This window comes from Salvelinus fontinalis, chromosome 9 (assembly GCF_029448725.1).
Source record: "Salvelinus fontinalis isolate EN_2023a chromosome 9, ASM2944872v1, whole genome shotgun sequence".
NCBI classification, from domain to species: domain Eukaryota; kingdom Metazoa; phylum Chordata; class Actinopteri; order Salmoniformes; family Salmonidae; genus Salvelinus; species Salvelinus fontinalis.
The window spans coordinates 10,474,640-10,493,895 of record NC_074673.1 but is presented as its reverse complement, the minus strand read 5'-3'; the positions used below and the strand labels follow the sequence as shown (position 1 = coordinate 10,493,895).

General features: G+C 43.1%; 1 protein-coding gene across 1 annotated transcript; it reads right to left on the bottom strand.

The window, feature by feature from the left end:
• Window positions 1–6,551: 6,551 nt before the first annotated feature.
• On the bottom strand, window positions 6,552–18,578 carry LOC129862043 (G1/S-specific cyclin-D1-like). Its single transcript, XM_055933369.1, has 5 exons — window positions 18,210–18,578; window positions 16,389–16,604; window positions 15,780–15,939; window positions 10,588–10,733; window positions 6,552–9,266 (listed from the first exon to the last, which is right to left on the bottom strand). The coding sequence occupies exons 1-5, from the start codon at window positions 18,405–18,407 to the stop codon at window positions 9,111–9,113; spliced, it is 876 nt and encodes a 291-aa protein (XP_055789344.1). The 5' UTR covers window positions 18,408–18,578; the 3' UTR covers window positions 6,552–9,110.
• Between the last annotated feature and the right edge of the window lie 678 nt (window positions 18,579–19,256).

Genomic DNA, 19,256 nt, shown 5'->3' with positions numbered 1-19,256 from the left:
TGCCAGGGCAATATGGCCATGAAATGTTACAGCTCAGACTGATTTCTCAGGCAGGCCGTGAATTTGTAAAACAAATAAACAGCTTGTACACTTCTGTAAGAAATTGAATGGTTCTTCTCCTTTTCATAGTTAAATAGATCGTCTCCAATAGAACATGAAACAATGGTTTCTTTTTCAACAAACGTCTTTATTTTTTCCTGATAAGGTCCAACATAAAGTGATGCCTAAGCACGCTCCTCTTGACCCAGGTTTGTTTCGCGGCATGGTCAGTGAGGTCGTTAAAGATAAATAAAATTAAAAATTCAACTTCATATTCATCATCTCCAGCACCACCCCAACATCCACATATGTGAAAATTGCTTGTTTCTGTGTTTTGTAGTAAAAAAAGATCGAGAAAGATAAGTGTTCACAATTACATAATCGATACGCATCGTGTGATTTTTTTTTTGTTGATTTTTTTTTATTAAAAAAAAAAAAAAAAATCCACTTTTCTCCCCAATTTTCATGGTATCCAATCGCTAGTAATTACTATCTTGTCTCATCGCTACAACTCCTGTACGGGCTCGGGAGAGACGAAGGTCGAAAGCCATGCGTCCTCCGAGGCACAACCCAACCAAGCCGCACTGCTTCTTTAACACAGCACACCTCCAACCCGGAAGCCAGCCGCACCAATGTGTTGGAGGCACCTGGCCCCCTTGGTTAGCGCGCACTGCGCCCAGCCCGCCACAGGAGTCGCTGGAGCGCGATGAGACAAGGAAATCCCTACCGGCCAAACCCTCAATAAACCCGGACGACGCTAGCCCAATTGTGCGTCGCCCCACGGACCTCCCGGTCGCGGCCGGCTGCGACAGAGCCTGGGGGCGAACCCAGAGACTCTGGTGGCGCAGTTAGCACTGCGATGCAGTGCCCTAGACCACTGCGCCACCCGGGAGGCCCTACGCATCGTGTGATTTTAACCAAGTATGAGTATTCATTGCCTACTAATTGTCTACTAATTCGTTGATGATGTAAACACTTATCTTCTATATTTTTTACTACAATTTTCACAAACTGTATGTTGGGGTGGTGTTTGGAAATTATGAATATGAAGTTGAAAAATAGAGAAATGTACCTTTAAGATCACACGCCTTCATTTGATTGGCTCATCCCTCTCGTCAGCGGTCTAGTTGACATCCACAGCTGAGTGTTGTCATGCCCGTGCCTCAGAGAGTCGTGCCCGGGGATAATACTCCTGCCCTGCCGCTAGACTCCTATCATAGAGAGAGAAGAAGTGATGGCTTCAGGGGGGGAAACATCTCATCTCATTCATCAACGTTTCTAAGTTCAGGCCCTGCCCTAACTCAAAGATGTATCATATCTGATCTGTTAAGCATAAGAAGCCGTCTTCTTTCATTTAGCAGCCTCTTGATCAAACGCTTCACTCTCAGGTATCAGATCCAGCAAACATTTGGCTGCGACAGGGAACAAGGTACCGTATCAGTACATGAGGGCTCGCTATAAACAGGGGTATTATCGTTTCATAAATGATGTGGGACACTTGATTGTTGCTCAGGATTGACGTTGGTGGTAAAAGGGCTTTGAGTTTTTAGGTACTCTGTGAACTGTGACTACCTCAGACACTTCACTGTGCTTATGGTTCTTCATAATGCATAGGGCATTAGTTACAGTATATGAATGGCATTCATTTCACATATGACGAATAGATGCAGTGTTTAATCATTGGTCTCATTATCTACATTAACTCCTATTCCCGCTGTTTCCCTCATTTTCACCTGAGTGCCTCCTCAGTGGCCTATGGGGGTTGATGTCAAATCAGGCAGAGACTATCGTTCCAAAAAGCTGCCGCAGCCTTATTACCCCATGGGAGCCTGAGATCAAACAACCCGTTATGGGAAGTCATTAAGCAGGAAGCGAGGTAGGCACACATTTTGTATCTGAATCAAACTTTACTCATGATTTAAGTCAACAGAATAGAGCACTCAGTGAAACTTCAGAAGGGGACAAACATGTGACATGGTTTATTATAACATTAACATTCTTTTGTTATGGAATAACGTTTGATATCATTCAATCCCTTTGTGTTTGATGGAATAGTAGTACAGATCTTTAGTAACAAATTACGAATAACACATTGTCAGCATGTCCTACAACTATCCAACTTACATATAGCAGCGTATTCCCTTCCCGTGTTATCTGACAGTGAAACAAATTCTCAAAGGCAATCTGAGGGGGAGTGAGCTGCAAAATAAACACTTTAAAAGTATTATTAGGGGAAATATACGTCAGCTTGTTGAGAGTTGCACTCTGGGGGAGGGGTGTTCTAATCATCAAACACACGAGTCATCAGTGAGTTTCTCAGCAGGTGAGCAGTGAGTTCTCTAGGTGTCTGTCCTGTCCTGTCTGTCTCTCTGTGGTGGAATGGGCTCTGGAGATCAGACACTACATCCACCCCAGTCTCTCTCTGTGTGTGTGTGTGTGTGTGTGTGTGTGTGTGTGTGTGTGTGTGTGTGTGTGTGTGTGTGTGTGTGTGTGTGTGTGTGTGTGTGTGTGTGTGTGTGTGTGTGTGTGTGTGTGTGTGTGTGTGTGTGTGTGTGTGTGAGCGTGTGTGTGTGCGTGTGTGTGTGTGTGTGTGTGTGTGTGTGTGTGTGTGTGCATGCATGTGTATCTCCCACCCACCTTGGAGTGACAATACATCTATACAGGCCAGGCTCACTCATCATCAGGAAGTGTTCCCTTACCCTCTGGGCAGATGAGCAAACTGTGCAATAAGATACGTCCTTCACACTGGAAAACAAAACAAGTGAAGTGGGTTGAGTCAGCGGATTGAGAGACACAAGGAGTCAGCCTGACTGAGGGCTTCTCCTGATGACTACACCTGTCAGCCCTGGTTCCATTTCCGCCTCCTGTTTTAGATCCTGTGGCTCTTGTGTTCATAAATCCAAAAAGATTCAAGGACTCGGTAGGTGAAGCAGTATAGTGACGGCCCTAAGCCATTATATAAAGGTCAAAAAAATCTAAAAAAGTCTCTGTAACATGCTAAGTGGTGCATCTACCAGCACTAGTCAGAAAATTCACATATTTAATTACTGAAGGAGTAGGCGTCATCAAAGGAGCTAGGATAAAATGGAACTGGGCTTCCTCAACTGGGCCTCCTCAACTGGGCCTTCTCAACTGGGCCTTCTCAACTGGGCCTCCTCAACTGGGCCTTCTCAACTGGGCCTCCTCAACTGGGCCGTCTCAACTGGGCCTCCTCAACTGGGCCTTCTCAACTGGGCCTCCTCAACTGGGCCGTCTCAACAGGGCCTCCTCAACTGGGCCTTCTCAACTGGGCCTTCTCAACTGGACCTCCTCAACTGGGCCTCCTCAACTGGGCCTCCTCAACTGGGCCGTCTCAACTGGGCCTCCTCAACTGGGCCGTCTCAACTGGGCCTTCTCAACTGGGCCTTCTCAACTGGACCTCCTCAACTGGGCCTCCTCAATATGTGATCTTCAAAGTGTGAGTAGCGTGTTGGTGCAGGAGCGGCAGCTCCCACACGAGGGCGATGTTGCGTGAGAACAGATTGAATAGAGACGGAATTTCAAAGGCTGCGTTTGTAGTGCCGCTCAGGCTCACCTGCAGAAGTGGACTAGATTTACAGGTAGGTACACATGCATTCATGCTTATGCCCTGACATGCATGGAGTTAGATTTTCTTCTGCAATGGCCAATAGTGTAAATCACAGACCAAAGGTGTAATATGTATTCCCATTGACAAGCTTAGCACCCTTACCCAGGAGACCCTGTAACCAATAAGGGAGATTTTTGTGTGACAATAATTTAGAGCGTAACATGGAATGTACAGTATAGGACAAATGCCTTATACATGTATTACACCAGTATCCCACACACTGAGAATAGCGTGTCAATTTCCCATCAGCCTTGACAAAAACAGTCATCTTAAAAGGCTCTTTTAAGCCACCTTATTTACCTGCTTGTCCTCTGATAGGGAGCCCTTGAAAGGCAGAGCCGCTCCAGATAAGACACAGCGACAAAACAATATATTCCTGGAGGAGCACTACACTTCAGAGACACCAGAGAGCAGGGGGCACAGATTAGCTCAATGCTGGCTGCAGGAATGCCCATTTAAAGGAAGGGGTTTTGTCCTGTTCTGTTTAAGGATTTACCTGGAGAGCTTTGAACAGCATGTACCTCAGTTTATTTTGCCAACTTTGTCCCAGCAATGCTCATTCTGCTTCATTTGAGTAGATTGGATTGGACTGAATTAGACTTAAAAAATGAGAAAATCATGAACGATTCAACAACAAACATGATCCTGGGTACTGTGAGAATGAATTAAGGATCAAAAACACAGAAGGTGAGCAGATAAGAAGACAACTACAGTTCTAATCATCTAATCTACTGCTCCAAGGTTCAATGGGTTTTAAAAGATATCAGACATGTAGGTGTTGAAAGCAGTTCAACTGGTTAGTATAGTAAAATCAGTCACACATTAAATTACTTTTTGTGAGACTCCAAAGTTAGAAGGAAGACCCCATTGGGATAGTCTGGGTGCCGTAACAGTTACCTAGCAAACATAATCCAGCAAAGTGCTGCCATCATCTGGGTAAAATAGAGAATCACAAGGTAGCAATGTGGCATAGTCTTTTCTCACTCTCTGCAGCCATTAGGAATGATTTCTGAAGCATGCATCTATATAGGTCTTATGATGACTTCATAAACTATTGAACATTTTTGTTTATTTAAAGTGTGACCCCAAATTCTATAGAAAGGTGGAAGTATGACAACAACCATATTGATTGCCTCATTATCAGACTCAATCTCAATCTGCTCAATCTGTTCTGGACCCTCCAGCAGAGGGTGATATGAGCCTTCCTCTGGGACCCTGTGACACCACATGCCACTACAGTTGGTTGAGAGTGAATGAGAGCCACAGAGGCTGTCTGCACAATGCTGCTGCCTGCCAGGCTGGTTTTGTCCTGATGCTGCTGGACAGCTGCCTTTCTGATTTTCCTTTTCCTAGAAGAGGCCTGGATCAGAACTCAGCAGGACAAAGCAGGCAGGGGCCAGCTGCCGAAAGGACAGCTGGCCTATAGCACTCTGCAGCAGGTGAGGATCGGACTGGCGGCATGAACTGAGGCCCACCGATAACATTGCATTGCTCTCGCTCTCTCTTCTCTCACTCTCTCTCTCTCTCTCTCTCCGGTATCTCTCTCTCTACTTCAAGGCTCCGCTCTGCAAACAAACAGCACTTCACGTCAAATGCTGCCAGCTTTACTGCTTGTAAACCTGTGTGCCAACGACCATGACCCTCTTCTTCATAATGCTATGTCAGTGGAAAATGCAAGAGCACAAAGTGGACAACTCTGAGAAGCACACTGTCTGTAAGAGCATTTTGTGTTGGTAAGAGAGTTCATTTAGAAAAGGAGAGAGAGAAAGCAGCATTCTCTAGAAAGCAGTATTCTAGACAAGCGACAGCTGATATCGAAAGTCGTCACATAAGAGGAAAACCCTGCAGTCGTTATACTGTAACTAATTTACACATCACAGCGTACATCCCTTTACAGACAACTCTTTATGGTTACTGTGTTAACTCTCTGGAGGACAGAAACTAAAAGCAGATTTACAATCTTACAAGCTAATGAAGAGGATAACGCTACTGCTCTCGCTACTGTTTGATAAATGACATTATGCAGTAAGAGGCTGGTTACTATAGCAGCTGTTCTATTGTGTGACGTAACAATGGTGGTGCAGTTTGACCTGAGGCACAATGCGGTTGGCTGACTGGCAAAGTAGTGCACTACAGATGTTGGATCTTAATTTGAGCCAGTTTGCTACAGCAGGACAATAATCCTGCATCAAAAGGAATTGTGAATTATTACATGGACTGTAATTAATGACATTTTTGGGGGGAGGGGTTGATACATTTTCTGTAAGGGAAAATCAAGTCTGAAGTTTCGAAGTGGAAATTACAAATTTCAGACGCCTTTTAATACCTCAAATATACTACAGGAAAATTCTCCTGCAACAGGTTGCTCAAATGAAGATCCTACATCATTCAGTAAGGAATAGGGTGGCATTTGGGATACGGTCTGGTGGTAGGAGGCAGGGGTACAGCATTGCTCTTCTCCTTCCACTGCCCTGGCCCATTCTTCACTGTTTGTCCAGCTCATGTTCACTGGCCTGTGAGAAAGGATTAGGGTTTCAGCCTTTCCATTCCTCTATACAGAACCCCCCTTCAAAAGCATTCCATGCATAACAAAATAGTATGTACTATGTCCCTCTCCTTCCTCTCTATTGCCCCCCCCCCCCCCCCCCCTCCATGTCTTTTCAACAAATGTTCCCCACTAGGTAGGAATCAAAATGAGAAAGACTTGTACAGCAGCATCATATCCATGCAATGTATTTACTTGACTTTTCTCACAGAGACCAGAGGCGTACAGTATTTTCTTATTTTATGACAAAAAAACACAATATTGGCTCAGTGTGGGACACTAACATACTATAAAGACAAAAGATGCAGTAGTCTCCTGGGTCATTTTTTTTCTCCATTTATTGTGCAGTAAAAACACATGATTGATAATGTCATGTCTCTGGTCGTTTCGAGCTGATGACACAAGATGGCACAATGTTAATAATTTTTTATCAAAATGGTGTTAAATTGCTATCAGAAAACAACCTATGGCTTAATAGGTAAAGATCCCATTTACAAAAGTCATCATATCTGTTTTCAATTTGTACAAAAGCTGTATATATATAAATATATATATAGTATATATATATCTATATACACACATATATATATATATATAGGGCCATCATCGACCTAATGGGGGATACAGGCTTCTTAACTGAAACAACTTAAAAAGGGCTTATAAAGATGTAATAAAGGAGTTAAACAACTTTATTACATCAGGTTGGTTATTATGGCACCAGGTTCAATCAATGCTTTCTACTAGCTCCCTGCAGGACCCATTTGGATAATGGTATTAAATCATATTTTTTTTAAATTATAATGTTATACCAGAACTATCATCATAGGCAAATAAAAAAGTAAAACTCAGATGAAATTAACAGATAATTGTGTCTGTGGCATTAGGTATTGTGAAGGAAACAGGAGCTCTATTTGAAAAACAATTTGGATCGAGCAGAAATCATAAAACAAGAGTTTAAAAAAATCTGATCACATACCAATACAACTATGAAAGAAGGACAATATCAATAATATCATATAATTTTCTATGAGAAAATGTATTTTATTACATGGCAGTATATTGACATTTTAATAAAAATATCTACAAAGTAGCAGCAAACAATTGATAAGGAAAGAAAGCATTGTTTTTATTTTATTTTTAATTTCATTTAGTCGTGAAACTTTAATGGGAATATTTCTCCATAGCAGCCTCATTATAAGGAGTGTTCACTCATTATTTTTCTGTCATTATACAATCAAACACATTGATTCTGCAGTTTACCCACATACTGTACTTCATGCCCCCCTATCACTCCCCTAGCAACCCCTTAGCAACTTCAGTTATGTCTTCCAGATTCATCCTCCACAGATCTCTAACAATACAAAAAAGACATATATGAATTTGTGCAAAATGATATATAAGCCCTTTAAATGTTTATTTTATGACAGGTGAAAATGTAAAACATTTTGTTTTTTAATTTGAGCTTTTCCTCAACATTCAGTACACTAAGCCAATGCAATGATTTCATAGTAATATTTTGAGTTTATTTCCACTTCGCATGCCTTTCAAAGTATTGAATGGTTTGACATATTGACATGAAATAGTCTTCTGTCATCATGATCCACACTGGCCTTGACAATAGAATATTGTGCAATAAATAGTTGTTGTTCATGTAACTATAAATTACAAGATTCAGATTCAATTCAAGCAGTTAGAAAATTCCAAATCTGTCATCAACTGTCATGAGAAGAACTGATAGAAAGGTGTCTTCTGAGGATGGCACCGCCATCTTTCACTGTGTCTTTACTATTAAGAAAGCTTGGGTCCAGGTACAATAGCTGGATAAATAGATTAGACTTCCCCAAAACATCCTACTATGTCCTGCCTTTCCCACATAACACCATATTTAGACATCCCAGAGACAAATCTGTCGTTGTTCCCAAACCATTCCATTCTTCTCAAAAATAGTCAGTAAAGAGTTATTGACCCAAAGTGCTTTTCCGATGGAATGTTTTTAGAAAGTAAGACAGAGTAACAATTCTATAAAGACTGTGGACTATGTTAGCTTACATAGAGAGAGCATACAGGACAGCTAGCTAATCATTCTGTAGCAGAATGCAATGCTGCAAGTATTCAGTACAATAGAATGTAGACTTTTTCCTGACGACATTCTGAAGTAACTGTACCTTACTGGTTAGCTTGCTGTCTTCCGAAGGCAGTGTCTCAGCAGTTATGACAGAGGTAATCCACAGTCCTCTGATGATAATTGAAAAAGTATGCTAAACAAAATACATTGTATATGGTTACATTCTCCATTTAAAAATAAGAGGAGATTAGAAGACCAATTTTCTAAACAATATCTCAAAGTTGGTTAAACGTTGAGGCAAGCATGGACATACCAAACAAACCAGGCACAGCAAAACATCTGCTCCTTTACAAGTGGGTTTAACACTCTTTAAAACACCTATGTCATCAAACAACTTGAAACTAGCTTTTTATGTGAGAAATTGCAGGTGTATGGTACTCAATCTGTTGAACAAAAAGAAGACCTGGTTCATTATTCTATAGTTTGTCTATGTTGCACATACAGCACTACATCTAATTTTCTTCTCTTATTCAAGCTTGTTTTGGAACCACGCCCAATTTATGCTGCCTTAAACCAGTGAAGGGACAGAGAGCAATGTAGGAATGAAGCCCTGGCTGATCCCTTACAACACATGTTGGGAGCCAGACAAGACGTTCAGGCCAGGCCAGACCAGTCCCTGTGCTATGAGCACAGGTATGTAAGTAGGTGAGAGCGCAGTCAGCGGGGAGCGGTGCTGCTGAGACAGTGTCAATCAGCGCATCTTCTTCTCTCCCCGAAGCCCTCTCCTCCATCTATGGCCTCTCCTTGGAGTGCACCAGACAACACTGTCCCACTCAGATGTTCACATCTCTCACGTCCGTAGGCGTGCACGAGAGGTCCACCTCCTCATCCATGCTCTTGGTGTCCGTGGAAACAGTGTGTTGCTGTGCCTGACGGAGACTGGTCTCCAATAAGGACTCGATCTGTTCCTGACACGCCCGTAGACAGTCCTGCAGAGGGAGACACATCGTTAGTGATGAGATATGAACTAACGTTAGATGGTTTCTCAGTAATGAGTGCCACTTGCAATTGACTAACAGGTGGCCTTTTGGACTGCCTTCTAACAAACACTTTCAATCAATCTGAACAATACAGATGCAGGATCTTAATTTGAGCACTCTTTTGTTGATGAGAATTTCCCTGTACTGCAGGGAATTCAAACTTGTAGTGTATTCAAGGTTTAAAAAGGCTTCTAAAGTTTGTAATTTCTACTTTCAAATTTCAGACTTGATTTGCCCGAAAGTCAAATGTATAAACCCCTATAAAAAATATCCATGAATTATAATCCACAAAATAATTCACATTTCCTGTTGCTGACGTATATTCCTGCTGTAGCAAACTGTCTCAAATGAAGATCCTACATCTGTATACAGTATAAGAATGGTACCAATGACCACGGCTAAGGAGTCGTGGCAGCACACATAGAACCGCAAGGGCAGAGTGGTACTCTACTGGGAAGGGCTGTGACTATGTGAGGATTAGGAGGAAGACAATACATCCAGAACGACTGGAAACCCAATCTGCTAGCACCCATTTCTGGCCCCAAAACAATAGGAGCTAAAGCAATTCACTGGGCCAAGGATAAGAGGGCCAGACCCTCAGTCAGGTGGGGGAAGGAGTGCCCCAGGGACAGCATTCTAATGATTACGCTTCTTATTACCTGGATCACAGAGGCCTGTGGAAACTAGAGCCAGACCAGTGGGTGAGGAAGGTTTCAGAAGTTATTCTATTGCTAACAATGCTAAGTTATTAACCTAAAAGAGAGGATGGCTTAAAGTGTTTTTATTTAAAAAAAGTAATTTGTGACATTCCTCTGAAATAATGAGAGATTCTGTATTGAATTATGAAATTAGGACTGTGTCCTGTGTTCGTTATGTGAATATGCACAACAGACTTCTAGAAAAAAAGTACATGCTCAAAAGTGCATTTAATGATGGTGTCTTCTCTACTTTCATTTTATTTAGATGTTTTTCTCCTTTCCTTTTGGACGCCACAAGAGTTAGGCCCCTGTACCAATGACCAATAGAACAATGAGCGAGAACGTTTTCACACTGTCGTTGTGGAGCTGACTTCACTCGCCTCTCATTTCCTAGCCCCTTTCAGAGACAGGGTTTATGGCATGGCTACCTGCTGCTCCACATCCCCTCTCTCCCCCACGAGTTACCACATAGTGGAAGCAATCAGATCAATAAATGGAATCTGTGGAAGATACATCTCAAGCTGACTAAAGCGTCGGGCATAGATAAATGAGACTGGGTTGTCCTCGCGTACCGGGTCACTTCTGATGACTTGGGACAGGAAGTAAGTCAGTTGCTGGGATGACATTGCATCGTCCATCTTCAGATGCAGCCCCTGCACAGCAGCCGCCACACTGCCCGCTGCGATCATTGACGGAGGGTTGGCAATGAATTTGACATCTGGTGTGGAGAGAGAGAGAGAGAGAGAGAGAGAGAGAGAGAGAGAGAGAGAGAGAGAGAGAGAGAGAGAGAGAGAGATACAGAGAGAGAGAGAGAGAGAGAGAGAGAGAGAGAGGGAGAGATACAGAGAGAGATACAGAGAGAGAGAGATACAGAGAGAGAGAGAGAGAGGGAGAGATACAGAGAGAGATACAGAGAGAGAGAGAGAGAGAGAGAGAGAGAGAGGAGAGAGAGAGAGAGAGAGAGAGAGAGAGAGAGAGAGAGAGAGAGGAGAGAGAGAGAGAGAGAGAAAGAGAGAGGGTGAGAGAGAGAGCGAGAGAGAGAGGAGAGAGAGAAGAGAGAGAGAGAGAGAGAGAGAGAGAGAGAGGAGAGAGGAGAGAGAGGGAGAGAGAGAGAGAGAGAGAGAGAGAGAGAGAGAGAGAGAGAGAGAGAGAGAGAGAGAGAGACAGAGAGAGAGAGGAGAGAGAGAGAGAGAGAGAGAGAGAGAGAGACAGAGAGAGAGAGGGAGAGAGAGAGAGAGAGAGAGAGAGAGAGAGAGAGAGAGACAGAGAAGAGAGAGGGAGAGAGAGAGAGAGAGAGAGAGAGAGAGACAGAGAGAGAGAGGGAGAGAGAGAGAGAGAGGAGAGAGAGAGAGAGGGAGAGAGAGAGAGAGAGAGAGACAGAGAGAGAGAGGGAGAGAGAGAGAGAGAGGAGAGAGAGAGAGACAGAGAGAGAGAGAGACAGAGAGAGAGAGAGAGAGACAGAGAGAGAGAGGGAGAGAGAGAGAATGCGTTGTGTGAGAGAGAGAGAGAGAGAGAGAGAGAGAGAGAGAGAGAGAGAGAGAGAGAGAGAGAGAGAGAGACAGAGAGAGAGAGAGAGAGAGAGAGAGAGAGAGAGAGAGAGAGAGAGAGGAAGGAAGAGGCAACAGGTCAAATTCCTGAAGCAAGGCATTTGATCCACAAACAATTCACTAATGACCTTGTTCACTGGCTGCAACGAGGCAGCTCAGGCCCTTGACTATCTGTAGGGAGCAGGCGACACAGGGTGAGACAACAAGACACAGATTACAAATGTCAATGGGCCAATCTAACTATCCACATCTTCTCCATCCACCACCTTGGCAGTGAAGGGTGAGGAGGAGGTGTGGGGGAGGAAGAGAGGGGTGAGAAGAGGTGACGGGGAGGGGGGAAATGTTTTAATGTGACACAACCAGATAATGGCAAGGCAGAGAGGAGAGAAACCGTGCGTCCAGCAGAATCAGAACAGAGGCATTCTAAAGTTCTAGTGACACAATACTGATATGTGGCAGGATGCCCTGCCTGCTACTGAGGACCAATGCTGTAGGTCCCAGCCCTTATTACACCCCTGCAGCCATCATCCCGTCTCCTCTCTCCAGACCCCTCTCTCTATCCTCCCCTTCCATCTCCCTCTCTCTACGCCCCAGCTCTGTCCTCCTTTCTCCAGCCCCTCTCTCTATCCTCTCTATCATCCTCTCTCTGTCCACTTAGAGAGTAAATTGGCATGCATACAGCACATTAGGTAAGATTAAAGAGCAGATAAAACATGCAATTAAAATAAGAGGGGAAACCTATTGCACTTGTTGGAATAATGTAGTTGGTGATGAATTATTATTCAGCCAAAGAGCTTCTTAATAATCACACACAGAGAAAGAGAGACATTCACCTCTAAACCCCCTCCACCCCTCTACCTCTAGCTCAAACCCCCCTCTAACACCGACCTCCAGCTCAGACACCCTCTACCCCCTTTTCACCTCCGGCCCAAACCCCCTCCACCTCCAGCCTAAACCCCCTCCACCTCCGGTCCAAAACCCCTCCACCCCAAACTGCCTCTACCCCTTCCACCTCCAGCCCAAACCCTCTCTACCCCCTCTACCTCTAGCTCAAAACCCCTCCAGCCCAAACTGCCTCTACCCCCTCCCCCTCCAGCCCAAACCCTCTTTACGCCCTCCACCTCCAGCCCAAACCCTCTCTACCCCCCCACCTCCAGCTCAAACCCTCTCTACCCCCTCCAGCCAAACCCCCTCTACTCCCTGCAGCCAAACCTCCTTTCCCTTCTCTTCTCCACAGCCTCACAACGCAATAAATCACCTTTCAACTAGCTCTGCTGATACCCCTCTCTGGAAAGATCATGTCCCACTTCCTATTTTTAAGTGGTTAGAGAGACAATGCATCTACTCCAGGCAGGGGTGCCCACACACACACACACACACACACACACACACACACACACACACACACACACACACACACACACACACACACACACACACACACACACACACACACACACACACACACACACACACACACACACACACACACACACAGGGGCTCCTCGGGCGAGGCACACTGTGTGAAACAACAGGTCTAATCACCAGGCCATTAATTTGACCATATTAATTAGGGGGCCTCCCAGTCTAGGAGACAAGCCCCCTTTAAACCCACCAACCCATGCAAAGAATATGAGGCATCACTGTGACTGAGCTCCCATTACAAGAGCCTGCACCACAAAGAGCTTAGAGACAAGGGTTGAGGTAGAGAGCTGTCAGATTAATTGAACTTGACACTGGCATAAAGGCAAGCCAGAGAGCCATTATCTCGGCCAATATCCTCACTAGATCTACCCAATCATATCTTCTCTAAATCTACCCAATCATATCCTCACTAGATCTAACCAATCACATCCTCACTAAATGTACCCAATCATAGGCTCCCCTAAAAGCCTTTAGATTAAATGTAGGAATGCCAGCCAGTAGCAGCCCTTAAGGAACTATATAAACAAGAGACTCCACAGTCTCAGAAAAAAGGAGCTATAAAAAGCGGATCATCTCTTCTATGGTGGCAAGATGAAGGAAGTACAGTAAATGTATTTCACAGAGGTATTTCACAGGGGTGTGTCAAAGCCTATCGAAACACCTTTGACAACAACAATTTGGCAGCAGTTCAAAACTACACTGAACAATAATATAAACACAACAGGTAAAGTGTTGGTCCCATGTTTCATGAGCTGAAATAAAAGTTCCCAGAAATGTTCCATATGTACAAAAAGCTTATTTCTCTCAAATGTTGTGCACAAATTTGTTTTTATCCCTGTTAGTGAGCATTTCTCCTTTGCCAAGGTTATCCATCCACCTGACAGGTGTGGCATATCAAGAAGCTGATTAAACAGCATTACCATTACACAGGTGCACCTTGTGCTGGGGACAATAAAAGGCCACTCTAAAATGTGCACTTTTGTCACACAACACAATGCCACAGATGTCTCAAGTTTTGCGGGAGCATGCAATTGGCAGGAATGTCCACCAGAGCTGTTGCCAGAGAATTTAATGTTAATTTCTCTACCATAAGCCACCTCCACGTCGTTTTAGAGAATTTTGCAGTACGTCCAACTGGCCTCACAACTGAGTGCCCCATCATGGCAATGGTGGTATGGGCAGGCATAAGGTACGGACAACGAACACAATTGCATTTGATCAATGGCAATTTGAATGTACAGAGATACTGTGAAGAGATCCTGAGGCCCATTGCCGTGCCATTAATCTGCAGCCATAACCTCATGTTTCAGCATGATAATGCACAGCCCCATGTCGCAAGGATCTGTACACAATTCCTGGAAGCTGAAAATGTTCCAGTGGCCTGCATACTGACCAGTCATGTCTTCCATTGAGCATGTTTGGGATGCTCTGGATCGACGTGTGCGACAGCGTGTTCCAGTTTCGGCTTATATCCAGCAACTTCGCACAGCCATTGAAGAGGAGTGGGACAACATTCCACAGGTCACAATTAACAGCCTGATCAACTCTATGTGAAGATGTGTTGTGCTGCATGAGGCAAATGATGGTCATACCAGATACTGACTGGTTTTCTGGTCCATGCCTTACTTTTTCTTATGTATCTTTGACCAACACATGCACATCTGTATTCCCAGTCTTGTGAAATCCATAAATTAGGACTCAATTAATGTACTTCCTTATATGAAACGTAACTTTGTAGAAATTGTTGCATGTTGCACTTACGTTTTTGTTCAGAATAGTTCAATCCCTTCCTTAGAAGTATTACTCATCACAAATAGGACATACAGGATCTTCAACATGCTTTCACACTCTCTAGTCTTCTACTCCCTACCCCCGCCACCTCCAGCCTAAAACCCTCTACCCCTCCACCTCCAGCCCAAACCCCCTTTATCCCCCTCCACCTCCAGCAAAAAAACACCTTCAGGCCGATTCATTCAATCTCCTAAATTATGCAGTAACTTCAAACAGCACCTTGAGTTTTCCCCTGACTTACCACAGGGCAAAATATTTCCTCTAGCACAAATCCACTTTTGTTGAGGAGGTACAGGTTTGAAACCTACAGAGCAGGTATTCTCCTCAGTATCATCTTAGTTAAAACTCAGCCTGCAATTGGAGAGCAGTCTTCCATTGTGCAGGCCTATGATAGAGCTTAAAGGATTTCTGTACGGTGGAAAATGGACGGTGCAACAGCAGCTAAGCCTAAGTATCTCCCTGAAGTATTTGCCCTACTGATCAGACATAAGGAGAAGACAATATATATGTAACTCACAGCTTTCACTATGGGATTGATCACACCATTGACAAATATCAATGTAACTGCTTACCTTAAAAACCCATCTTTAGTACCACACAGACAGAATATCTATAATCCAGCTGGATATGTAAGCCTACAACATCCCTCTAAACCAGCAGCACTAAACAACAGCAAGAGCACAGTAGAGCAGTCAGCAGTATACAGATGTAGGATCTTAATTTGACAAAGTTTGCTACAGCAGGTAAGTAATCCTGCAGTCACAGGAAATCTGAATTATTATGTGGATTATAATTAATGGATGTTTTTGTAAGGAAAAATCAAGTCTGAAATGTCTAAATGGAAATTACAAACTTCAGAAGCCTTTAAAACCTCAAATACACTACAAGTTTTAAATGTCCTGCATTGCAGGAAAGTTCTCCTGCGACAGGGTGATCAAATTAAGGTCCTACATCTGTAACAACAGACAGGCAGGTGGTGGTGGAGCTCCCATCATGCATACCTGTAGCACAGAGGGCCACAAAGGTCTGGGCATGCTTGCGCAGGATTTGCTCGGTGTCCTGATGGATGGGTAGTTTGGAGAGGAAATGGTCTATGAAATCGTGCGGAGTCACTGAGGCTAGATCCCATTTCAGTTTGTTCAATACTAGTAGTTCCATTTGCTGTAGATAAGAGAGAGAGAGAGAGAGAGAGAGAGAGAGAGAGAGAGAGAGAGAGAGAGAGAGAGAGAGAGAGAGAGAGAGTGAGAGAGAGAATAACCTGTAGTGGGACAATGTGCAAGGGTTCAAGACACCAACACACCACTAGAGGGGGTATGCACCACACAGGCCTACCCTCTGCCACTGTGCCAATGACTTATCATTACAATCATTGATACAGTATGTTATGGGAATTAGGTTTGAGAATTTAATTCAGAATGAGTTATTTTCTCATTTTAAAAGATTGATCTCCCAAAGTTAACCATGGCTATATGGAATATAATGAACACATCAATTATAGTTATGATTATAGGCATACACTATACTATATTATACAAAAGCTCGTTAACAGAATCTACATTGGTTACAACTAATGAGAACTGTAAAGGCCAACTAATGAGAAGTCAAATTACCAGCAAATCGATTGGTCGGATGGAATTGTCAGTGTATATGCACAACTTCTCTGCGGTTAGCGGAATGGTCTCCTTCATTTTAGACGCCAGAAACATGCAGGTAGCTCCCAATAATTGTAGTCGGGTCTTCTTTGTCGGTTCAACAGACAAATATCTGTCCAAAAAATTCATAGCGAGGGGAAAAACCTCCTCTTCGCATTTCTGTTCCTCACACACCTGTGATCAAAAACCAAACGAAAGATGCGTTACATATGCAGTCTATACCTGTAAAGGCCTATATCTATATACTACAAAGTAGTGGTGGGCACCAATATTGATAATTCAATATTATATCAGTATCGTTTGATATCGATATGAGCAAGGCATATCATGATATTGGTTTATTCTCCCTGTTAACCTACACTGTTCTGTAAACAAAAAGCATACATGACTCTTCCTGCATGCAAAAAAAATCTTCGGATTTAAGCATACTTAATTGCCCGCTGATGGGCCAACAACTGTGGATGAGATCCCCTTGTTTTCAACCTGGTTGGGTAGCTTTAGGCTACCAGAACATTTACACCAGAGCCAATGGGCAATCCGAAAGCAGTTGTATGAACTGTACTTTCTACAAACCGATATGATATCAATATCAAATCGAAAAATGCAACTGAGATTTTACATATCGGTGACCCTCACTACTACAAAGTAATCTTAAAGAACAAACAATAACACGAGTCATACATGCATGCATATAAATGCATATTATGTGACCGTAAATGCAGATGTAAGACCTTTTGGATTCATCTACAACATTTTGACATACATTTTATTTCACTCCTGGACACAAAGGTGGCCGGCCTCAAGGCAAGCACATGGCGTAGAAAGCAATTGTAGTTCGTCATATTTTCAACAAAAATGTTTTTAATATTTTAAAATTGTTTTAGCATGTAACAATTGAATGTAAACAGTCCAAGACGTATACTTAATCGGACAGAATCGTCTTATTCCGAATAGCTAAAATAATACTGGTCAAAAATAACTTTTTTGTAAGCCACTAAATTGGACAAGGAGCATGCGCCCGAATTACATTACAGCATGCAACTTTAGAAATTAATAAAAAGTATATTCGTCCACATCACGAGAACATTTTTATCATGTAAATTTTAAGCAATGTCTCTTCTTTCATTATATGACACTTTCATTGCATTCTCTCGAAAGGGATCGAAGCTATTAACCATATTTAGACTAGATCCGACCTTTGCAACTATCACAACCACGTTGATGGTTCAGTTGTAAATTTGCTTTATCAAGTTGTACAATATAAACATAGCTCCAAATGCATATGAGTTCAATTAGCCTACTATATCGAAAACATCAGTGACAAAATTATAAAAAATGTAAACACACAAAAGTGCTATAAACCACAAGAAAACAAAGATGGCGCATTTTGGCACTTGTGACTGCATACGTGTACATTGACTTTAATTTAGAGAATTATGGAACTAAATTGTTCGTTCCCTTTAATACATAATATAATGGAATATTTGACGTCATTTGCAGCATGTCTCTGGTAAAATTAGGCTCAATGAGTCTCACAGACAACCTCTTAATGTAGTCCAAAAGATAAACTGGGTGAATAACTAGGTATAATGTAATAAACACATTTTAAAGGTAGGCCTATAGAAAACGTTGACCAACACAGGACAAGTAATCTTTATAGACGCATGTTAGTAGCGTATGTTGCCTATTATTATTCCAAAGGGCATATAGGCTAGACCTATGATATGTTTCAGTGAATGGAATGTTATGTTTCTGTTAGAAAGTGTTTCTTGCACAAACCTCCAGCATCCACGTAGAAACAATTCTTCTCATGCAAGGTACAATCTCTTTCTGTACACATTTGAAGTAGTTCGTTGCTGGGAGATAGCTGTCTTCGGCTTTTAGCATGGTCTGCAGAACTCTGTCGTTGAGCAGGTTCGAGTCTTGGTAAGCTCTCCGGGTGGTCTCCACTTCACAGCACAGCAACTGACGTTCCATTCCTTCGGCTTCGGCAGTCGCTCGAGCAATGAGAGAGACGGAGAGAGACTGATAGAGAAACTGATTGGTTGCTTCCCCTAAAAGTTCCGTGGATGTTGCTCTGCTCTGTCTGCTGCGACTGCGGTGTCGAAGCTCTCAGGAGGCGACCCAACTCTGCTCTCCTCAATAAACTCCCCTCCCCTCCACGCACTTGGTCAGTGACGTGCCTGTTGTTATTAGAGAGCAGATTAAAGGAAGGCGGCGTCCACCATGAGAGACAGAGAGAGAGAGAGAATTCGACATACCAATTAGGATCTGGCAAAAAAATACTAGAATCAGTTAAAGAACCCATTGCCCTTTATGGTTGTGAGGTCTGGGGTCTGCTCCCAACCAATAATTCACAAAATGGGACAAACACCAAATTGAGACTCTGCATGCAGAATTCTGCAAAAATATCCTCCGTGTATAATGTAAAACACAAAATAATGCATGCAGAACAGAATTAGGCCGATACCCGCTAATTATAAAAATCCAGAAAAGAGCCGTTAAATTCTACAACCATCTGAAAGGAAGCGATTCCAAAACCCCCCATAACAAAGCCATAGCCTACTGTACAGAGAGATTAACCTGGAGAAGAGCCCCCTAAGCAAGCTGGTCCTGGGGCACTGTTCACAAACACAAACCGAACCCACAGAGTACAGCAACACAATTAGACCCAACCAAATCCTGAGAAAACCAAAAGATAATTACTTGACACATTGGAAATAATTTACAAAAAAACAGAGCCAACTAGAATGCTGTGTGGCCCTAAACAGAGAGTCCACAGTGGCAGAATACCTGACCATTGTGACTGACCTAAAATTAAGGAAA

Bases quoted from the DNA above. Each gene is read 5' to 3' on its own strand.
- LOC129862043 (XM_055933369.1), bottom strand. From the start codon at position 18,407: ATGGAACGTCAGTTGCTGTGCTGTGAAGTGGAGACCACCCGGAGAGCT. The intron at 16,605-18,209 runs GTTTGTGCAAGA...TTTTGATCACAG, and splicing joins TTTCTACGTGGATGCTGGAG to GTGTGTGAGGAACAGAAATG. The intron at 10,734-15,779 runs GTATGCATGATG...TCTCCACACCAG, and splicing joins TGTGGCCCTCTGTGCTACAG to ATGTCAAATTCATTGCCAAC.